At 46.9% G+C, this 22,495-nt stretch overlaps 1 protein-coding gene across 1 annotated transcript; it reads right to left on the bottom strand.

The window, feature by feature from the left end:
• Positions 1 to 13,068: 13,068 nt before the first annotated feature.
• On the bottom strand, positions 13,069 to 16,545 carry LOC125520895 (protein trichome birefringence-like 1). Its single transcript, XM_048685935.1, has 5 exons — positions 14,703 to 16,545; positions 14,414 to 14,606; positions 14,121 to 14,314; positions 13,843 to 14,001; positions 13,069 to 13,747 (listed from the first exon to the last, which is right to left on the bottom strand). The coding sequence occupies exons 1-5, from the start codon at positions 16,361 to 16,363 to the stop codon at positions 13,405 to 13,407; spliced, it is 2,550 nt and encodes an 849-aa protein (XP_048541892.1). The 5' UTR covers positions 16,364 to 16,545; the 3' UTR covers positions 13,069 to 13,404.
• Between the last annotated feature and the right edge of the window lie 5,950 nt (positions 16,546 to 22,495).

The raw sequence follows: 22,495 nt of genomic DNA, 5'->3' as shown, positions 1-22,495 counted from the left end.
TGCATTACGGAACAAGTAAAGAGACTTGTGGTAACGAGATTGAACTAGGTATGAAGATATCGACGATCGAATCTCGGGCAAGTAGCATACCGATGACAAATGGAATGACATATGTTGTTATGCGGTTTGACCAATAAAGATCTTCCTAGAATATGTAGGAGCCAATATGAGCATCCAGGTTCCTCTATTGGTTATTGACTGGGGATATGTCTCGGTCATGTCTACATAGTTCTCGAACCTGTAGGGTCCGCACGCTTAACGTTCGATGACGATTTGTATTATGAGTTATATGTTTTTGATGACTGCAGTTTGTTCAGAGTCCCGGATGAGATCACGGACATGACGAGGGGTCTCGAAATGGTCTAGACATAAATAATGATATATTGGACGATGTTATTCGGACACCGAAAGAGTTCCGAGAGGTACCGGGTAAAAACGGAGTGCCGGAGGGGTTACCGGAACCCCCCGGGGAAGTAATGGGCCAACATGGGCCTTAGGGGAGAGAGAGAGAGGGCAGGCCACGAGCAGGTGGTGCCCCCCCCTCATGGGGATTCCGAATAGGACTAGGAATGGGGGCGCGGCCCCCCTTTCCTCTCCCTCTCCCTCTCCCTTCCACCAAGTGGAATCCTACTAGGACTCCAACTCCTCTCTCCTGGCGCGCCCTACAGGGGCCGTCCGGCCTCCCCCTCTCCTCCTTTATATACAGAGGCAGGGGCACCCTATAACACACAAGATCAATTGTCTTAGCCGTGTGTGGTGCCCCCCTCCACAGTTTACCACCTCGATCATATTGTCATAGTGCTTGGGCGAAGCCCTGTGATACGTCTCCGTCGTATCTACTTTTCCAAACACTTTTGCCCTTGTTTTGGACTCTAACTTGCATGATTTGAATGGAACTAACCCAGACTGACGTTGTTTTCAGCAGAATTACCATGGTGTTATTTATGTGTAGAAACAAACGTTCTCGGAATGACCTGAAACTTCACGGAGCAAATTTTTGGAAAATATAAAAAATACCTGCAAAAGATGAAGGCCAGGGGGCCCACCACCTCTCCACGAGGGTGGGGGGCGCGCCTGCCCCCCTAGGGCGCCCCCCTACCTCGTGGGCCCCTGGTGCCTCTCCGACTCCAACTCCAACTCTGTATATTGTGTTTCGGGGAGAAAAAAAATCAAGGAGAAAGATTCATCGTGTTTTACAATACGGAGCCGCCGCCAAGCCCTAAACTCTCTCGGGAGGGCCGATCTAGAGTCCGTTCGGGGCTCCGGAGAGGGGAATCTGTCGCCATCGTCATCATCAACCATCCTCCATCACCAATTTCATGATGCTCACCGCCGTGCGTGAGTAATTCCATCGTAGGCTTGCTGGACGGTGATGGGTTGGACGGGATCTATCATGTAATCGAGTTAGTTTTGTTAGGTTTTGATCCCTAGTATACACTATGTTCTGAGATTGATGTTGCTATGACTTTGCTATGCTTAATGCTTGTCACTAGGGCCCGAGTGCCATGATTTTAGATCTGAACCTATTATGTTTTCATCAATATATGAGTGTTCTTGATCCTATCTTGCAAGTCTATAGTCACCTATTATGTGTTATGATCCGTTAACCCTGAAGTGACAATAATCGGGATACTCACCGGTGATGACCGTAGTTTGAGGAGTTCATGTATTCACTATGTGTTAATGCTTTGTTCCGGTACTCTATTAAAAGGAGGCCTTAATATCCCTTAGTTTCCGTAAGGACCCCGCTGCCACGGGAGGGTAGGAAAAAAGATGTCATGCAAGTTCTTTTCCATAAGCACGTATGACTATATTCGGAATACATGCCTACATTATATCAATAAACTGGAGCTAGTTCTGTGTCACCCTAGGTTATGACTGTTACATGATGAACCGCATCCGGCATAATTCTCTATCACCGATCCATTGCCTACGAGCTTTCCATATATTGTTCTTCGCTTATTTACTTTCTCGTTGCTATTGCTATCATCACTACAAAATACCAAAAACATTACTTTTACTACTGTTACCTTTTGCTACCGTTACCACTACTATCATATTACTTTGCTACTAAATACTTTGCTGCAGATACTAAGTTTCCAGGTGTGGTTGAATTGACAACTCAGCTGCTAATACTTGAGAGTATTCTTTGGCTCCCCTTGTGCCGAATCAGTAAATTTGGGTTGAATACATTACCCTCGAAAACTATTGCGATCCCCTATACTTGTGGGTTATCACCCTGCGCTGATCACATCATCAACACCATCACCACAGCGTCGTGCTGATGGAACTCTCCCTCGTCCTCAACTGGATCAAGAGCTCGAGGGACATCATCATGCTGAACTTGTGCTGAACAAGGAGGTGCCATACGTTCGCTACTTGGATCGGTTGGATCGTGAAGACGTTCGACTACATCAACCGCGTTACTAAACGCTTCCGCTTTCAGTCTATGAGGGTACGTGGACACACTCTCCCCTCTCGTTGCTATGCATCTCCTAGATAGATCCTGCGTGATCGTAGGAAAATTTTTTAAATACTGTGTTCCCCAACATAGACCTGGCTCGGATGCCACTATTGGGGAACGTAGCATGCAATTTCAAAAAAAATTCTACGATCACGCAAGATTTATCTAGGAGATGCATAGCAACGAGAGGGGAGAGTGTGTCCACGTACCCTCATAGACCGAAAGCGGAAGCATTAGGTTAACGCGGTTGATGTAGTCGAACGTCTTCACGATCCAACCGATCTAGTACCAAACGTACAGCACCTCCAAGTTCTGCACATGGTCAGCTCGATGACATCCCTCGAGCTATTGATCCAGCAGAGGGTCGAGGGAGAGTTTCGTCAGCATGACGGCATGGTGACAGTGATGGTGATGTGATCCGCACATTGCTTTGCCTAAGCATTACTCCGCTATGACTAGAGGAGTAAACTGTGGAGAGGGGCACCGCACACGGCTAAGAGAACAACTGATGTGTTGCGGGGTGCCCCCAGCCCCCGTATATAAAGGAGGGGAGGAGGAGGAGGCCGGCCAGGAGGGGCGCGCCATGGTGGGGAGTCCTACTAGGACTCCACTCCTAGTAGGATTCGCCCCCCTCCTTTTTCCTTTCTTACCGGAGGGGAAAAGGAAGGAGAGGGAGAGGGAGAGGGAAAGGGGGGCGCCGCCCCCTCCCTTAGTCCAATTCGGACTCCATGCGGGGGGCGTGTCCTCCCCTTGCGGCCTCCCCTCTCTCTCTCCACTAAGGCCCATGTAGGCCCAATAATTCCGCCGGGGGTTCCGGTAACCCCTCGGTACTCTGGTAAAATACCCAAACCACTCAAAACTATTCCGATGTCCGAATACTACCTTCCAATATATGAATCTTTACCTCTCGACCATTTCGACACTCCTCGTCATGTTCGTGATCTCATCCGGGACTCTGAACAAACTTCGGTCACCAAAACACATAACTCATAATACAAATCATCATTGAACGTTAAGCGTGCGGACCCTACGGGTTCGAGAACTATGTAGACATGACCGAGACACATCTCCGGTCAATAACCAACAACAGAACCTGGATGCTCATATTGGTTCCTACATATTCTACGGAGATCTTTATCGGTCAAACCGCAATAACAACATACCTTATTCCCTTTTTCATCGATATGTTACTTGCCCGAGATTCGATCATCGGTATCATCATACCTAGTTCAATATCGTCACCGACAAGTCACTTTACTCGTTCCGTAATGCATCATCCCGCAACTAACTCATTAGTCACATTGCTTGCAAGGCTTATAGTGATGTGCATTACCAAGAGGGCCCAGAGATACCTTTCCGATACTTGGAGTGACAAATCCTAATCTTGATCTATGCCAACCCAACAAACAGCTTTGGAGACACCTGTAGAGCATCTTTATAATCACCCAGTTACGTTGTGACGTTTGATAGCACACAAGGTGTTCCTCCGATATTCGAGAGTTGCATAATCTCATAGTCAGAGGAATATGTATAAGTCATGAAGAAAGCAATAGCAATAATACTTAACGATCATTATGCTAAGCTAACGGACGGGTCTTGTTCATCACATCATTCTCTAATGATGTGATCCCGTTCATCAAATGACAACACATGTCTATGGTCAGGAAACTTAACCATCTTTGATTAACGAGCTAGTCTAGTAGATGCATACTAGGGACACTCTGTTTGTCTATGTATTCACACATGTACTTGAAGGAAATATGCCCTAGAGGCAATATTAAAGTTGTTATTTATATTTCCTTATATCATGATAAATGTTTTTTATTCATGCTAGAATTGTATTAACTGGAAACTTAGTGCATGTGTGAATATATAGACAAAACAATGTGTCCCTAGTATGCATCTACTTGACTAGCTCGTTAATCAAAGATGGTTAAGTTTCCTGACCATAGACATGTGTTGTCATTTGATGAACGGGATCACATCATTAGAGAATGATGTGATGGACAAGACCCGTCCGTTATCTTAGCATAATGGTCGTTAAGTATTATTGCTATTGCTTTCTTCATGACTTATACATATTCCTCTGACTATGAGATTATGCAACTCTCGAATATCGGAGGAACACCTTATGTGCTATCAAACGTCACAACGTAACTGGGTGATTATAAAGATGCTCTACAGGTGTCTCCGAAGCTGTTTGTTGGGTTGGCATAGATCAAGATTAGGATTTGTCACTCCAAGTATCGGAAAGGTATCTCTGGGCCCTCTTGGTAATGCACATCACTATAAGCCTTGCAAGCAATGTGACTAATGAGTTAGTTGCGGGATGATGCATTACGGAACGAGTAAATATACTTGCCGGTAACGAGATTGAACTAGGTATGATGATACCGACAATCGAATCTCGGGTAAATAACATACCAATGACAAAGGGAATAACGTATGTTGTTATTGTGGTTTGACCGATAAAGATCTTCATCGAATATGTAGGAGTCAATATGAGCATCCAGGTTCCGCTGTTGATTATTGACCGGAGATGTGTCTCGGTCATGTCTACATAGTTCTCGAACCCGTAGGGTCCGCACGCTTAACGTTCGATGACGATTTGTATTATGAGTTATGTGTTTTGATGACCGAAGTTTGTTTGGAGTCCCGGATGAGATCACGGACATGACGAGGAGTCCCAAAATGGTCAAGAGGTAAAGATTCATATATTGGAAGGTAGTCTTCGGACATCGGAATGGTTTCGAGTGGTTCGGGTATTTTACGAGAGTACCGAGGGGCTACCGGAACCCCCCGGGGGAATTATTGGGCCTACATGGGCCTTAGTGGAGAGAGAGGGGAGGCCCCCCCATGGAGTCCGAATTGGACTAGGGGAGGGGGTGGTGCCCCCCTTTCCCTCTCCCTCTCCCTCTCCCTCTCCTTCCTTTTCCCCTCCGGTAAGAAAGGAAAAAGGAGGGGCGAATCCTACTAGGAGTGGAATCCTAGTAGGACTCCCCCCATGGCGTGCCCCTCCTGGCCGACCGCCTCCTCCTCCCCAGCTTTATATATGGGGGCAGGGGGCACCCCATAGCACATCAGTTGTTCTCTTAGCCGTGTGCAGTGCCCCCCTTCACAGTTTACTCCTCCGGTTATAGCGTCGTAGTGCTTAGGCGAAACCCTGCGCGGATCACATCACCATCACTGTCACCACGCCGTCGTGCTAACAGAACTCTCCCTCGACCCTCTGCTGGATCAAGAGCTCGAGGGATGTCATCGAGCTGAACGTGTGTAGAACTTAGAGGTGTCGTACGTTTGGTACTATATCGTTGGATCGTGAAGACGTTCGACTACATCAACCACGTTAACCTAATGCTTCTGCTTTCGGTCTATGAGGGTACGTGGACACACTCTCCCCTCTCGTTGCTATGCATCTCCTAGATAGATCTTGCGTGATCGTAGGAATTTTTTTGAAATTGCATGCTACGTTCCCCAGCAAGATTTTGTGTGGAGGCTATATATACCCCTCCACCCCCTCTGCATTAGAGAGAGAGCCATCAGAACGTGCGTACACTTCCAGCATTCATTTTCTGGGAGAAAGGCACCTGCTCATGTGTTGAGACCAAGACATTCCAATCCAACCACAAGAATCTTGATCTCTAGCCTTCCCCAAGTTGCTTTCACTCAAATCATCTTTCCACCATATCCAAATCTGTGAGAGAGAGTTGAGTGTTGGGGAGACTATCATTTGAAGCACAAGAGCAAGGAGTTCATCATCAACACACCATCTATTACCTTTTGAAGAGTGGTGTCTCCTAGATTGGTTAGGTGTCACTTGGGAGCCTCCGTCAAGATTGTAGAGTTGAACCAAGGAGTTTGTAAGGGCAAGGAGATCACCTACTTCGTGAAGATCTACCCAAGTGAGGCAAGTCCTTCGTGGACGATGGCCATGGTGGGATAGACAATGTTGCTTCTTCGTGGACTCTTCGTGGGTGGAGCCCTCCGTGGACTCGCGCAACCGTTACTCTTTGTGGGTTGAAGCCTCCATTAACATGGATGTACGATAGCACCACCTATCGGAACCACGCCAAAAATCTCCGTGTCCACATTGCGTTTGCTCCCTCCAAACTCCTTCCATTTACCTTCATATGCAATGATTTACATCCCGTTGCTATACTCTTAGAATTGCATGTGCAGGTTGATTGCTTGACTTGTGTTAAGTTGCTAAAATCTGCCAAGACATAAAATTGGGAAAAGGCTAGATTTTTATTTGATCAAGTAGTTTAATCACCCCCCTCTAGACATACTTTCGATCCTACAAAGACGACATCACCATAGGCAAGGCGCGGACGCACTTCACCAACATGGTGATGGAAGAGCAGGAGGAGGCATTCTAGCAGGCGTAGGCCGACCAGATGTACAACCTTTGGCTCCTCGACGATCATCGACTCGCAGAGGATCAAATCGCCGGCACGGGCATTGTGGAGGACGTGGACGAGCAGAAGGCACTACTCCTATCCTACAACACCACCCAATGCATCCACCGCGAGCGTTGGCGGCTCCGCGCCCTGTGAGTGGAGAAAGAAGCTATGCTCGCGGAGATCGACACGGGATAGAGGAATTTGATGACGGCACCGACGACATCGCCGGCTCTGCATCTGTCGCGCCCTGCCGCAACGACGACGAGGTCGGCGCGTCCATGAACGCCGCCGATAGTGAGGAATAGCAGAGTATGGGAGGCCTCCGACGCTTGGGTCCCACGAAGAGCACCACCGCCGTCTTGCCTTGCCTCACAACCGGTGAGCTTTCCCGCTTTGTGGAGGCGGAGGTCACTATTCTTCCCCTCGCGCTCAAGTTACACTTGGTAGGCTCATCGCCTGCCGATGAGCTTGCCCGCTTTGTGAAGGCAGAGGTTAGGATTCTTCCCCTCGCGCTGAAGTTATACTTGGTAGGCCCATTGCCGGTCGAGGAGCTTTCCCGCTTCGCGAAGGCGGAGGTCACTATTCTTTCCCTCGCGCTGAAGTTAAACTTGGTAGGCTCATCGTTGGCCAATGAGTTTGACCGCTTCACAAAAGCGGAGGCTATTCTTCCCTTCCTGTTGAAGCTTCAGTTCCCGGGTCTCATGGTCGGTTGGTGAGCTTGCTGCCGGACATGGGAAAGACATGTAGTAGGAAGCAGGTGTCGTCGATCATTTAGACTAGTTAGAATAGGATTTAGTTGAAATATGTCGAAAATGTAATTAACGTGCTCCGGTTTAGATGAAAATCATCCAGTTTTATGGAAAATTATATAAGTTTGAATGGTAGTTGTTCAGTTTGTTTAAATTCACATCAAATGTGACTGGACGTTTTGCGGCTAGCCTGGATGGCCGGCTACCATATCATTGTCCAGACCACTGTCTGACCAGTCCGCGAACGGAATCAGTTTCTGTTGTGGGGGTTCGCGTTGAAGATGTGTGCCTACATTGTCCTGGGGACCAACGCACGGCACACCTCACTCTTGTAGCACCGTCTCCGGCGAACGCCGGTGAGGGTAGAACGGGAGCCCCGGGGCCAATAATCAAAAGGATCTATGGAGAAAGGATCCTCACTCTTGTTGGACGAGAGGAAAGGTCCAAAACAGGGGTGCTGTGGATATGTTGCGTGCATGGAAACGAAGAGTCAGATCAAGTGGGGGCCGTGGGGCCGGTGATTTAGTCAGATTTAGCAGCGGCAACTGGGAAACCCAGCCAAAGCGGGCCTGCGTGGTATCTTTTGGCCAGCACGGGGGGCTCCATCTCTTTTCCCGCTGCAGAGACTGCTAGTACGTTCGGGCAGTTTGCAGCCTCTGGTTAGGCTGATGATGATACGCGGCGTCTCCATGGGCATGATGTGACAGGGCCCTAATGGTGCTTAGCTCGCCCGTTTAATGTGGTGGGTTTTCAGTTAGGGAATTGTGTGATGGATGGACTGCCAAATCAGGACCAGCCCAGCAATGCGATCGCAGCGGATTTCCCTATTAGAGCTGCTTGCGGTACGATTCCCCGAGTAAAGGAGGAACCACGAGTGAACAGAGAGCCGAAAGCCGAGCGAGTGATAGCAGCGCTACTGTTCTAGCCTCGGCATGTTCATCGCTCGGTCACTGTGGGGCATCTACGGAGTCGTGACAACGGCTTTACTGTGGCACATAGAATATATTTTTACATGGATGAAGAAATAGATTTTTTTTAGTAAAACTGACTATCATATTTCTACCAAAAACTAAATTCGAAGAGCCCTCTATGTTTTGCGAATCAATCAGTGGTTGGATGATTAAGAGAACAATGGTATCCTTAAACTTGACACTGGTACTCACACTTTTCTGTATTTATTTTAGGCCCCTGAAGATGTGCGTTCAATTAGAGGAAATGTTCCCGTCGACTATGAAGGCATTTGTGATAATTTCGTCAATCTCAAGATAATATGTCGATTCAGTCTCTTGAAGCCTTAAAGAATTGAGCAATGTCCCCGAACAAAAAAAGTTGAACAATCGGAAAAAATGAAAAAAAAATAAACATTTGGCGAGAAAACAAATGAGAACGTTACAGAAGGCTTTTCATGGGCTTTTCGTAAACAGATGCTATCAGTGGGCTCGGGTTTTCTGGCCCAATAATTTTGCACACCTACACACCGCCATCCCAGTTTATTCTATAGCTTTTTTCAGATTATCGTGGGGATTATGCGAGAGTGTTACTTCTATTATTCGGCAGCTCTCGTGGGGAAGCAAACATGGAAAGAGGAAACCATGTTGAGTGGCTTGGGATGTTATGACCAAACCGAAGTACTTGGCAGGACTTGGTTTTCATGATCTTGAGATTTTCAATCTATTGCTCTTAGCACCAGAAGCATGGCGTTGGATACGTTAACCTTTGTCGCTAAGTGCAATGATCCTCGAAGTAGTCTACTTTCCATGGTGTTCATTATTGGACGCCGAGCTAGGGTCGCACCCTTCGCAAGTTTGGCGAGCGATCATATATGGGAGAGACATCTTGGCACAAGGGATCATAAGGAGAATTGGAACGGGGTGAACACAAACATCTGGACAAAAAGTTAGATTCCTCATGAAGGCATGATGAAACCGATTGCAGCATAAATTCCTAACCTCCTCAGACTGTGGCGGAGCTCACTGGTGCCTCTTCCGCTTCCTGGCGTGAAGAGGTGATTCGTGAGGTCTTTGTTCCTCTTGATGCTGATGCGAAGAGGTGATTCGCGAGATCCTTTATGCACGCGACGTGATTATTAGGCATGGTGTAAGGACCGGCGAAGGATGTTCATCATACGGTGTGCATATAAGATTTTGATCCGAACAAAACTAAGTAGGGAAAACTGATTAGAGCATAATGTGGGTCAATCAGATACTACATCAGAATGCAATGGGCGGTCGGCTCTTTGAAGGATAAATGTATCATCAAAGCTGAATTTTTTTCTGTAGAGACTATGCCAGCACTCTCTGCCGAGAATCGATATTTTACACCACCGCAACGCGTCTACAAGTTCAGTGTGTCCATTTTGTGGGGTCGAAGATTTATGGTGTCATTCATTATGAAGGTGCACAATGGCCAGTAGTGTCTGGTCACTCTCATCCGCGGAGATGGTGGAACACGTGTGTAAAGCAAGTCATGGACACAAAAAACCAATCTTCGCTACCTGTGAATACTTGTCACATGAGGAATTTATCCGAATGATGGTAACTCTTTGGGCGACCCGGAGTGCTTGGCGCAAATCTATCTATAAAGATATTCTCCAATCTCCTTTTGCAACACATCATTTTATCACCTCACTTCTAGGAGACATTCATATATTGTCAAAGAAGGGGTTCGAACCAACCAGAGCCACTTTGGCTCAGCTGGCCTCCTGGATTGCACCGCTAGAGGATTGTGTAAAAATAAATGTGGATGCAACGGTCGCCAGGAATGGAGGACATGGATATGTGGCATTTATATGACATGATTTCAATGGTATTTTTTTGGTTGCATCATCTATTACAGTTCGAGGGATTTTAGATTGGTCCTCGAAACTCTAGCGGTCAGGGAAACTCTTGCACGGACCAATGATCTTTATGTTTAGAAAATCCATGTGGTCTCAGATTATCAAGTTGTGGTGAAGGACATCAAGCAGGAACATTGGGAGAGTATGTAGCAATTATCCGGAAAATAGTTGAACACGCTAAAGCTTTTACAGTTTGTAATTTTGGTCATGAGTCCAGCAACTCGAATTTTGAAACTCACAACCTCAAAAATCATGTTTTAGGAATTGACCGCCATGTTTGGTTAGGCCAACCGGCAATCTTTGGATCGTCCCTGTAAACATTTTGACGGGTTAAATAAATCTTGTTAGTTTGTCTAAGAAAAAACTAGTTTCCTACTATTTGTTGCCTGCTGCGCTAGATAACACGCATCTCGCCCAAAACACACACCCCACTATAGCTTCCCTTCCTAACGGTTCGGCCCATATAATGAAAAACAATAGTATCTGTCTTCTATTATTTGGAACATTCAAGAAGGTTCCATTGCCTTTTTTTCTTTCTTGTATTATATTTACTTGGTTCACAACTTTTCCTTTTCGGGTTTTGTTTTTTCTTTTCTTGTTCTTTTTTCATCTTTCCCACTTTTAAAATCTTTTGAACAAATATATTCTATAGATGCAAACATTTATAAAATTTGTAAAACTTTTTCTATTATGATTTTTTTTCAAATTCCACAAACTTTTTTCAAATCTTCCAATTTTCTCGGTTCACCACTTTTCTTTCTTGGTTTTCCTTTTTTGTCATTTTCCCACTTTTTAAATTTTCTGAATAATTTTTTGAATATATTCCAAATCCGCACACATTTTAAAAATTGTGAAAAAATTACATTGAAGTTTTTTTTCAAATTCCACGAACTTTTATCAAATCTTTCAATTCTCGTTTAGTTACATGAACTTTTTCAAATCACGTGAACTTTTTTCAAATCTGTCAAGCTTTGTCAATTACACTATATATTTTTTCAAATTAGACCAACTTTTTTCAAATCACATGGACTTTTTTGAAATTCATGGAATATTTCAAAATTATGTTAACACTTTTTTTGAAATTTATCGAACTTTTCTAATTCCATTAATAATTTTAAAATTCCGTAAACATTTTATGATTTCACCATTCATAAATGTAAGATTTTTTGAGCATCAGTACAGACACAAGCGCTCATATACATGCGCATACACTCATCCCTATGAACGCACACGCGCACACCCTACCCCTATGAGCACCTCCGAGAGACTGAGCCGGCATATTTTCTTGAGATTTACGAAGTCACCGTAGGCGCCTCGTCGTCGACGGGAACGTGGTGGGTTGGGGATACCACTGTCCACCTAACCAACTCAACCACAGGTTGATTCGCCATAAATGTAAGATTTTAAAATCTATATAAAACCGGAAACTGCTGCTAGGGGGACCAAGTGCGCTTAATGGGCCGCGGCCCGCGTTGACAGCACGCGAGCGCCCGAGATCTTCACGGCGCTTGAAGCGCCAGATAAAAAAGAGTCGAGTTACCTAGACTGTCGATTACCCTCCACCCCCCAAAAAAAGACTAAACTGCCGATTCTAAAAAAAATTAACTAAACTGTCGATTGCTTGAGCTGCTGCAGACCGCAGCGCAGTCTGGTGCTCAAGCTTGCAGTTGATGAATTGCAGATGAGTCAGGTCAGGTCTTCAGGATTTACTAATCCTGTCGATGAAGTTCAACTGCCCAACGGGGCGTGGAAATGGGTCGTAGAGTGCTTCCTTATAGAGCTCCGGTGAATTCTTTTCCCCCAAATTCTGAATAAAATGACGAAGTTTCTAAATCAAACACCCCTTGACTGTTGAGCGGTGCCTCGTTTAGAGACAGGTGTACGTATGTCGCTGTCAACAGAAGTACAGAACCGACACATCACTGTCTGAACTTTTAAACCAAACGATACACTGTTTGGTTTCGATAAAATGACGCAAAAACATATTGCTCCCATCTGAAAATTGAAAAAAGAAGTTTTGGTACAGAAATGTGCACCTGCACGCGGCAATCAAACAGGCCACAGCGTCTGCCGGCAATAGCGCATCTCAGGCCTTGCAACCTGCAAGCTGGGCCATTTTTGCTGGACCTGCGCATCAAACACATGTCGGCAAACTCACTCACCAGGGAGCGCATGCAGGCTCGAATGTAGCCTCGTAAAGTCTCAGGATCAAACAGCCAGGCTCATTACAACAGCTGCTGCGAACGCGATGCGCCCAACTGTCTCCAGCAGATTGTGCTTCAACTTTCAACATGCATCATGAGTTTCATGCAGGACATCAGGACATATATCTTGCTCATGCAGGTACTTCGTAAACACATCGTTTTCGTTCTTTCAAGAACACAATACTCCTATACTTTTTAAATTAGAACAAGAAAAATCAAGGATAGCAGCATATGAAGGCACTGTATTTTTCGGTTTTGAAAAAAAAAACGGTATGATATTTTTATTTTTATTGACTAAACGTCGCATCCCGGCTTCATGTGAGGTCAGTAAAATACTACCGGAGTATCAATTTTTCAGTCATAGACTAGCAAACAGGCCCTATAGACCAACTGAAAACAAAACCATACAGGATTTCAGTGCCACCCATCAGACAGCTCTTTTGTTATGCACCATGCCATTCGTATTTTCCAGCTTATACAAAACAAAATCAGAATGCATCATGTGACATCCTTGAGCACAGCCAAAAACACAGAATCACCTATATATCATCTCATCTATACTACTGTTTACTTCTGATTAGCGTAGGCATGAACTTTACAACATCAAGTTCTATATGAGCCTCTAACCGAAGAATGTGTGTACGGGGTATCGAGAGATCTCACCAGCGGCAGCTTTACTATCTACGTCGATCATCTTGATGATCATTATCCTTGACAATACAGGCATCCAGAAAACTCATACTTGCATTTACTGTTGGAGCATTTGATGCTGACTGATCAAAAGTTGGGCGTAAACCAGCTCGTTCCAGGAATCCGGTACCCCGGGGAGACACCAGTGGCTGCAGTCCTGGTATCTCTCAGGCGACCTCCTCTCCTCCTCGCTCAGGTGTTGCTTGCGGTAGATCGAGGGGTGCGCATCCTTTCTATAGTCCGTCAATCTTGTTATGTTCAAGTAAACAACCGGGGTTCTCATCTTGTGGATCACATCCTCCAAAATGCTCATCTTTGGTGGGTAGGTTGAAAGGTATTGCTCATTTTTTATTGGCTCGGTCTCCTTGTCGCAGCTGCCTCCTGAATTCCATTGCCCGCCACTGCATATTGAGATCCACAACAATACATTAGTTCGGTCAAGGGCAAGTCATACCAACATAGCATGTAGGCAGTTCACAGGAAAGGTTATACACACCTGAAATGAGATGCTGAGTAGCCTCTGAACATCACGGTGGTTTTCTTGGGATTTACGTTGCCATCAATCCATCTGGACCAGGTGATAAGGGCTTTATGAAAGGCGTCCACGACATTTAACTCGCTATATATGTGACTACCTTCCTGGTAATAGTCCTTCCTGTGGCACGTTGAACATATCTTCAGTGTTTAGGCATTCGAATGTATGGCAGGAAATGCTAGGCAACAAGTATGAAATGTAGATGATTGTCCAACAAGAGAGCAGTAAAAACAAGTTACCCTAGGGCAGTTTTTTCATGTGTCCACCAGTGTCCAGTATTGAAAATGATGAAGTCCGCATCCTTGTACTTTGGTGATGATTGCTCGACAATGTCAAGCCTAAGAGTTTCCTTTTTATTTCCATTGCTGACTCGCGTCTCCCACTCTTGGACTAGGAAAGGAGAGCGGAAGAACTCCACACTGCAGTTATAGTCCTAAACAACAGAAAATCAACAAAGAAATGTTCTAATTATGGAAAAAGATGCAAAGTATCACAGTAGTGTAGAACCAGTCCAAACTGGAATCATGCATACCGTGAATAGGAAAGAGTACGAGCCCTCGGTCTTAAACTCGCGCCTACCAGAAGCCTCAAAAACCTTCCTCGTATCCTTGACAGAATGCCTCAATATACAAACCAGGGATTCCCACATGTTCCTGTTGAGTGAATCGCCAACAAAAACTAGTCGTTTCCCCCTCAGCCTCTCCAACATATCAGTTGGATTCAATCTAGTGTAACAAATAACAGAAATGGTCATGTTACACACCAAGCATGAAATAAATTCACTGACATTTGATTGAGCTAGTCTAATGAGCTGTCCTCACCTTGGGATGTTGCATCCACTGGGTTGCCACCGGAGCTTCTCGTAAGCTCGGTCCGGCCGACCATTGAGATGGCAGTCGAAGGGCTCGTCGATGTGAGGACACGATCCCCCGGGGTAGAGAGGGTACGAGTCGTCCCGAACCCAGTTCCCATGGAACATGTCACAGCCGGCCATCTCCTTTATCCAGTCAACCTTCTTATTTCCACCGGCACCACCAGCCTGCTTAGTTGATGACCCTTTGGCCAGAACTTCGCTGTGGTTCCCGGCTTTTGCGGCGATTGTTTGGGATGAATGATCCTTCAGTGAACTTGCACTAACCTGGGGAGTTGCTTCCTTCTTATTCACCGCACTATCACTTCCAACAGAAGAAGGTCCACTCGTCTGGTTCTGTTTGGTCACAATTGGAGATGCTACAAGGGTCTGGTTCTTGGTTGAAGATTCATCTTCTTTCTCCTCGGCCACTGCAGTCTGATTACTAGTTGAAGCCACATTCCCACTCGATTTATCGTGCTGAATTCCTCCCTCTTCGGCATTGCTCTTCACTGGAGTAGCACTTGGTGCTGATTCATGGGTTTCATCTACATTTCCACTCCCTGATGCACCATCAGACTCATTATTCAGATCAGATTTCACAACTGTCTCACTTCCGGCCGAGCCACTGTTAACCGCACCAACTGAATCCTTTCCATCAGCCTTGGCTGTGGTGATATTTCCAGCAGCAGAACCACTGCTCGGAGCACCGCTTGCAGTCACTGCCTGGTTATCAGGCTCAATTTTGGAATCGGACTTCACCGCGCTGCCATCTCCGGCAGGACTACCGCCGGAGACTCCAACTGAATCCTTGGTGTCTGCCTTCACCGCGCTGACATTTCCAGCGGCGCCATTATTGGTCGGAGCTCCGCTTCCCGACTGCTTACTGGATCCATCACTCCCCTCGTCGGCCTTCGGCACGGCTCTTTCTCCGGCAGAATCACTAGTTGGGGATTCACCACGACGCCCTGCCTGGCTACTAGAACCGCCTCCAGTAGAGTTACCTTTATTCCGATCTGCCGAACTAGCCGGCGCACCGCCACTTGTGGCAGGATTATTCGTCGGAGAATCGCTCTTGGCGGCGGCCGTGCCACTTCCCGCTGGGTTCCCGGCCGGCGGTGCACCGGCACCGGCGGCATTGCTGCTTGGCGCACTACCTCCGCTCCCCAACTGCTTGTCAGACCCAGCCGTGGCGGAATTACCGCTCCCTGCCCCGCTTCCGACTTGCTTAGTATCCATATCGCGACTCACGTCGCCGCCTCCCTCGCTCGATCCGCTGGCCGCGCCACCGCCGTCGCGGCGAGACGGCTCGGGCGAGGGGGCGGACGAGTTGGCAGGGAAGACGGAGGAGAAGAAGGTCGAAACCTGCGAGCGGTACGGCGCCGTGGAGGCGTACACGCCGTCGAACCACGAGGCTCCGTCCCCGGCCCCGCCGACGCCCGCGCCGGCGGGGGCCGCGGGCGAGCAGAGGGCGATGTAGGCCGTCAATGCTGCGAAGGCCACCGCGAGGGCGTACACCACGAGCCTCGCGCGCCTGCGGGAGCGCCCCGCCCCGGCGCCGGCCGGGCCGAGCTGGCCCGCGTCGGCGCACGCCATGGCCGCCAGCCCGCTCTGCTTCCACAGGCCCTTCATCCCGCGCGACGGCGAGGCGTCGGCGGCAGAGGCCGCGGCGCCGGGCCGGAGTTCGGCGGCTGTGGGCTCCGGGAAGCGGTCCGGGTGGAGGCGGTGAGGAAGCGACAGTGACAGTGGAGGAGGAGGAGGAGGAGGAGGAGATGGCGAATGATTTTTGGGGAGGAAGCTTTCGGGAGCAGTGGAAAGTTGGGGGCGGGGGCTGCGTGTACGCGGGTCGGGTGGCTTTAGGAAAGGGAATTTGGGGTGGCGAAATTAACGGGATCGCTGCTGGTCTGTTTAGATTTCTCTTATTAGGTTGCCCTTTCTTGGGAGGGTCAAAGCAAGTCAAAAGGAGTGTTTGAAAAAGGAGAATATCATACAGAAACCAATATTCAGTGGTGAAAACCAATAAAAACCAGATGATGATGTTTTATCGTCACACAAAATTTTAAGTTGAAACACATTACGAGATGTGAACTATGAAAAAGAGCGTTGAATAATGCCGAACAGTTTTCATAGCTCACATCTCGTAATGTATTTTAACTTAAAATTTTGCATGGCAATAAAACATCACCCTCCTTAACATCCCGCATTTTTTCAATTTTTTTAAAAACTTTAAGATATGGTTTTCCATGAAGTTTTCATAGAATATTGGTTTCCGTATGCTATTCTCCCATTTGAAAATTCTAAGCCTCGGTTTCAAGTGTGATGCATGTGTATTTTGTAGTAATATGTTGTAAAAACAGGATTGCTAGGCCTCAGTCGACTAAGACTTATCGAAGTCTCAGTCGATGTTATATTCATGAGCTTTCATATGAAGATTCATGCAAAAGATTATTTTTCTTTTTTCTTTTTTTATATGGTGTATCACTTGACTATGACTTGGTTCGACTGAGCTAGGCACACCATTGAAAAATTTAGAAGAAAAGCAAGCAAAAACGGGTAAACTAAACTATATGATAGAAGAAGAAAAATGATTTGATACAAATGAGATTATGGGTTATGAGTTATGAGAATCGATAGAAATAACAAACACAGCCTAAATCCTTAATTGTGTTGATTTAGGAATCCATGTTTTAATTTGTTAATTGAGAGATGGACAGAGTCACTTGACTAGGAGTACCCCTTAACCAGAGACATGATGGCTTACACCCGCAAAAAAAAGAGGCATGGTGGCTTAAGGTGGCCCTTTTTGGGAGCTATGAGGTATGAAAGTTGCTTCTCTCGGACAAAATTGAAAGGTTACCTTGGTCAACTCTGGCTCCAAAGTTCTTACAAAATGTTCGCCGCATTCTCGAGGCACTGCTCACGGTTCATCATTGACTCAATCACTATTGAGAAGCCTGAGTCGACACTACTCGACTTTAGCCGATTTGATTTGCAAGCATGAACCCAAATCTAAGGGTCATTGCTTCTGCAATGCTGACCTCCACCACATGCTCCAAAGCCCACGAGCTAGTTGCGGTACAAAAATCCATGATTATCTTGAATGTTAGATCATGTCAATTGTGATCTACCATAATATCGAACGAGGCATCAACTTTAGTTCCACGAATCAAGATCTTCATGTGACTGGTGCTTAAGAATAGTATCCTGACCAAGGACAACCTTCTTAGGAGCATTTGTTCTTTGGCTACAATAATCTTGCCAAACTTTTCTGACAGGTGGATATATGTGCTCTATGCTTGATGAAATTGATCACATCAACATGGCCATCGGATTTTTTTCCACCAAATTAAGCCATGTTTCTAGCTTTCCCAACTGGTCTGACAGGTGATCATTAGATGAAAAAGAACTTGTCTCATAGGTGATTATCTGCGGATGCTCAGACGTCTGCGGATGGGACGGTTACTCCTTCTTCGGTGCCGACGACTACCCTCAGGTTCGGCTCTTTCGAGCCGGCATCTGCACCCCCGAGACTGTGGAGTGATCGGGTGGAGTCGGATGAGGTGTTTGAGCGCTCACTTCCGGCACTAGAGTTTGAGGAGCCAGTGCTTCCTCCTTTGGGAGAGTCGCCGATCCCGGTTAGGATTGGGGCGGAGGAGGTCGTTGGCGCGGGAGAGAGTCTGAAGATGGGGGCTTTGGATTTTTCATCTGCGGCCGCGACTGTGCAGGTACAGCCGAGGTTGCCTGCTGCTGATGGGGGCGTGGGGCAGGTGGCCGCGCTTCCCTCATCAGGGCCGGCGGTGGGGGAGCCTCCGATGGTGCAGCTTGAGCCTTCGGTTGGGAGGCCGAGGTTGCTCTACCAGACACCTTTACTTCCTTCTTCCGGACCGGCGGTGCTGGCGATGGAGTCGCGGCCCGGACGGGGCTCGGGGCAGGTGGCCTCGGTGGCCTCGGGGGCATCTTCTCCTGTGGCGCCTCGAGGGCCTTGTGTGCCGGCGGCGCCGGTGCCGACAGTTCGCCCTTTGGCCGGGGTAGTGGGGGAGCTCGGGCAGGAGGCCATGGCTCCTCCGTCCCCCGGCATGGTGCACCCCAGCAGAGCCTCTCGGGAGGAGGTGATTGCTTTCGGTGGTATCCCGGATCCGGTTGCTGAGGGGCGACGGTTGAGCAGCCGTCTCCAGGACCATCCGGAGGTGGACGACATTCAGCAGCGGTGCGCTATGAGGTCGGCCAAGCTTCGTGACGTGGAGGTCACTACGGGTATGTCTGTCAATACTTCTAATTCTATTCTGCATTTTTTCGATGATGAGATTATTAATAATGCAAATAAGCTAGGAATTTCACTAGGTAGCAATGATAGTGAAATTTCAAATTCGGTTAATGATTTATTGGATTTAGAGGCTGAGCGGGCGCTTGAGATGATTCGTAACTTAGCTGCGGTTAAACCCATGAATAACTCCGAGATTGATGCTTTGGGGGTTAGGGCCCTCGATAATTTGTGTGCGGATCTCGCTCCTGAGGAGGAAGATGAGCGAGTGGACTTTGATGAAGTGCGAGCCTCTGAGACTGGTTGTGAGGACCAGCTGGAGAGTTTTAATATTCCTAAACGCAAATGGAAGCGGAAGATTTATCCGACTTCCGCAGTGCGTAGGAGCGCGCGGATTAGAACAGCTAAAAAATCCCATGACGAGTTATGAAAGGAATCTTTTGGAATAGCAGAGGTCTGAAAGACTTGGCTAAAAGAAGGTTTCTTGCTGAGGCTTCTATTGAGCATAAGTTGGACTTTATCGCTTTATCGGAAACTGGTAGAGCCGACTTTTCGCCTCAATTTCTCAATACGTTGTCGGGAGGTATTGAGTTTGATTGGCATTGTCTACCGCCGCGAGGAAGATCAGGGGGGATTTTACTCGGAGTTAGATGCGACTCGTTAGAAGTCCGAAGCGTGGTCATGGGGGATTTCGCAGTTAAGTTTAGGGTGAGATCAAAGGCCGATGGGTTTAACTGGGCTTTGGTGGCGGTTTATGGAGCCGCACAGCCCGAGCTTAAACCAGATTTTTTGGCTGATTTGGTTAGGATTTGTGGTTTTGAGCAACTGTCTATCCTAGTAGGGGGTGATTTTAATATTATCAGAAGGTGGGATGAGAAGAATAATGATAATTTCGACGGTAGATGGTCGTTCATGTTTAACACCATCATTGAAAGTCTGGATCTGCGTGAGATTGAGCTTTCGGGCAGGAAGTTTACTTGGGCTAATGCACTACCTAAGCCGACGTTTGAGAAGCTGTATCGGGTTCTGGCTAGCGTCGAATGGGAGTAGAAATTCCCTTGTGTAACGGTGCAGGCACTTACACGGGGCATTTCAGACCATACGCCGTTATTCATTGATTCTGGGGAGGCCACTCATGTGGGTAATAAGAATGTCTTCTCGTTCGAGCTTGCGTGGTTCGAGAGACAAGGGTTCTTAGATACAGTTGCCAGAGTATGGGCTAAGGATGCAGGAGGTACAACTGCACTTGAGCGCTGGCAGAATAAAATTAGGCACTTGAGAAGCTTCCTACGAAGGTGGGCTAAACATCTTAGTGGGGTTTATAAGATTGAGAAGGAACAACTCCTTTCATTTATTCAGTCCCTGAATGTAAAAGCTGAGAACATGATCCTACCAGCTTCGGAGCTCCAGGCGAAGCTCGATGCGGAAATGAGGCTGAAAGAGCTACTTCGTGAGGAAGAATTAAAGTGGGCGCTTCGGGCCAAGGTACGACGGGTCGTCCAGGGGGACGCGAACACACAATTTTTCACATGATTGCTAATGGCAAGCATAGAAAAAAAAGAATCTTTCAGCTTGAGCAAGATGAGGGAACGATTCTGGGTCAGGAAAACTTAAAGCTGTATATCACTGAGTATTACAAGCAGTTGTTTGGACCTCCAGAGGAGAACTGGGTGTCGCTGGATGAGTCTAGGATTGAGGATGTGCCTCAACTGACAGCTGTTGAGAATGATATCTTAATTGCTCCTTTCTCTGAGAAAGAGGTATTTGGGGCCATTTTCCAGATGAAGAATAATAAGGCTCCTGGCCCAGATGGTTTCCCGGCCGAGTTTTACAAGAAATGTTGGCACATTATTAAAGGAGATCTATTGCCTTTGTTCAATGATCTTTTCGCTGGTCAGCCTCACCTTTTTAAGCTAAATTTTGGGACGATAACACTTCTTCCCAAGAAGACAGAGGCAGTGCGGATTGAGCAATTTCGGCCAATATGTCTTCTTAATGTGAGTTTCAAAAATTTTACCAAGGTCGGAACGAATAGGCTCACACAGATTGCGCATACTATGGTGCAGCCTACTCAATCTGCTTTCATGCCGGATAGGAACATTCTTGAAGGGGTGGTGGTCCTGCATGAAACGCTCCATGAAATTCACTCGAAAAAACTGGATGGAGTAGTTTTTAAGGTGGATTTCGAGAAGGCGTACGATAAAGTCAAATGGCCCTTTCTACAACAAGCTTTACGTATGAAGGGTTTTGACGAAGCTTGGAGGCGCCAAGTTGAATCTTTCATGCAAAAAGGGAGTGTTGGAATTAAAGTGAATGACGATATAGGTCATTATTTCCAGACACACAAGGGCCTGAGGCAAGGTGATCCAATGTCTCCTATCCTCTTCAATATTGTTGTTGATATGTTGGCAATCTTGATAGGAAGGGCAAAGGAGGCAGGACAAGTAGGTGGCTTGGTGCCTCATCTTGTAGATGGTGGTGTGTCCATTCTGCAGTACGCCGATGATACAATCATTTTTATGGAGCACGACTTGGTTAAGGAGAGAAATATGAAGCTGGTATTGTGCCTATTTGAGCAATTGTCCGGTCTGAAGATCAACTTCAATAAAAGTGAGTTGTTCTGTTTTGGTAGAGCCAAAGAGGAACAAGATGCTTACAAGCAACTGTTTGGTTGCGATTTGGGGACTCTTCCGTTCACTTACCTTGGTATCCCCATTCACCATCGTAAGTTAACTAACAGTGAATGGAAGTGTATCGAGGATCAGTTTGAGAAGAAACTGAGCTGTTGGAAGGGCAAACTTATGTCGTATGGAGGCCGATTGATTCTTATTAGTTCGGTGCTCACGAGTTTGCCTATGTTTCTCTTATCCTTTTTTGAGGTTCCAGCTGGAGTTAGGAAAAGACTGGACTTCTATCGGTCTCGTTTCTTCTGGCAGAGCGATGAAACTAAGAGAAAGTATCGCCTAGCCAAATGGGATGTCATCTGCCGACCAAAAGACCAAGGGGGTCTTGGGGTTGAGAACCTTGAAGTTAAGAATAGATGCCTTCTAAGTAAGTGGCTTTATAAGTTATCTGCCGAGACTGAGGCAACTTGGGCGCAGATTCTTCGTAACAAGTATCTGTACTCTAAAACCTTGTCGCATGTGACGGCTCGACCCTCTGATTCGCCCTTCTGGAAGGGGTTAATGAGGGTCAAAGCTACTTTCTTTAACAGAACAAAGTTTGTTGTCGGTGATGGCAATAACACTCGATTCTGGGAAGATACCTGGCTAGGTGATGCACCACTGGCACTCCAGTATCCGGCGCTTTATCGCATTATGCAGCAACGGGATGTTCTGGTTGCAACGAGTCTGCAATCTGCTCCTCTTAACATCCAATTTAGGAGGGTGCTTGTGGGTGACCGGTGGGAGGCTTGGATTCATCTGGTGAGTAGAGTCATGGAGGTTCAGCTTACTCATCAGCCCGATCAGTTGTATTGGAAGCTTACTAAATCTGGTGAATTC

This window comes from Triticum urartu, chromosome 7, assembly GCF_003073215.2.
Source record: "Triticum urartu cultivar G1812 chromosome 7, Tu2.1, whole genome shotgun sequence".
NCBI classification, from domain to species: Eukaryota; Viridiplantae; Streptophyta; class Magnoliopsida; order Poales; family Poaceae; genus Triticum; species Triticum urartu.
The sequence above is the reverse complement of the archived record's forward strand: the minus strand, read 5'-3'. Positions and strand labels throughout refer to the sequence as shown.

Bases quoted from the DNA above. Each gene is read 5' to 3' on its own strand.
- LOC125520895 (XM_048685935.1), bottom strand. From the start codon at position 16,363: ATGAAGGGCCTGTGGAAGCAGAGCGGGCTGGCGGCCATGGCGTGCGCC. The intron at 14,002-14,120 runs GTAACTTGTTTT...AACGTGCCACAG, and splicing joins CATGAAAAAACTGCCCTAGG to GAAGGACTATTACCAGGAAG. The intron at 13,748-13,842 runs GTGTGTATAACC...CTCAATATGCAG, and splicing joins TACTCAGCATCTCATTTCAG to TGGCGGGCAATGGAATTCAG.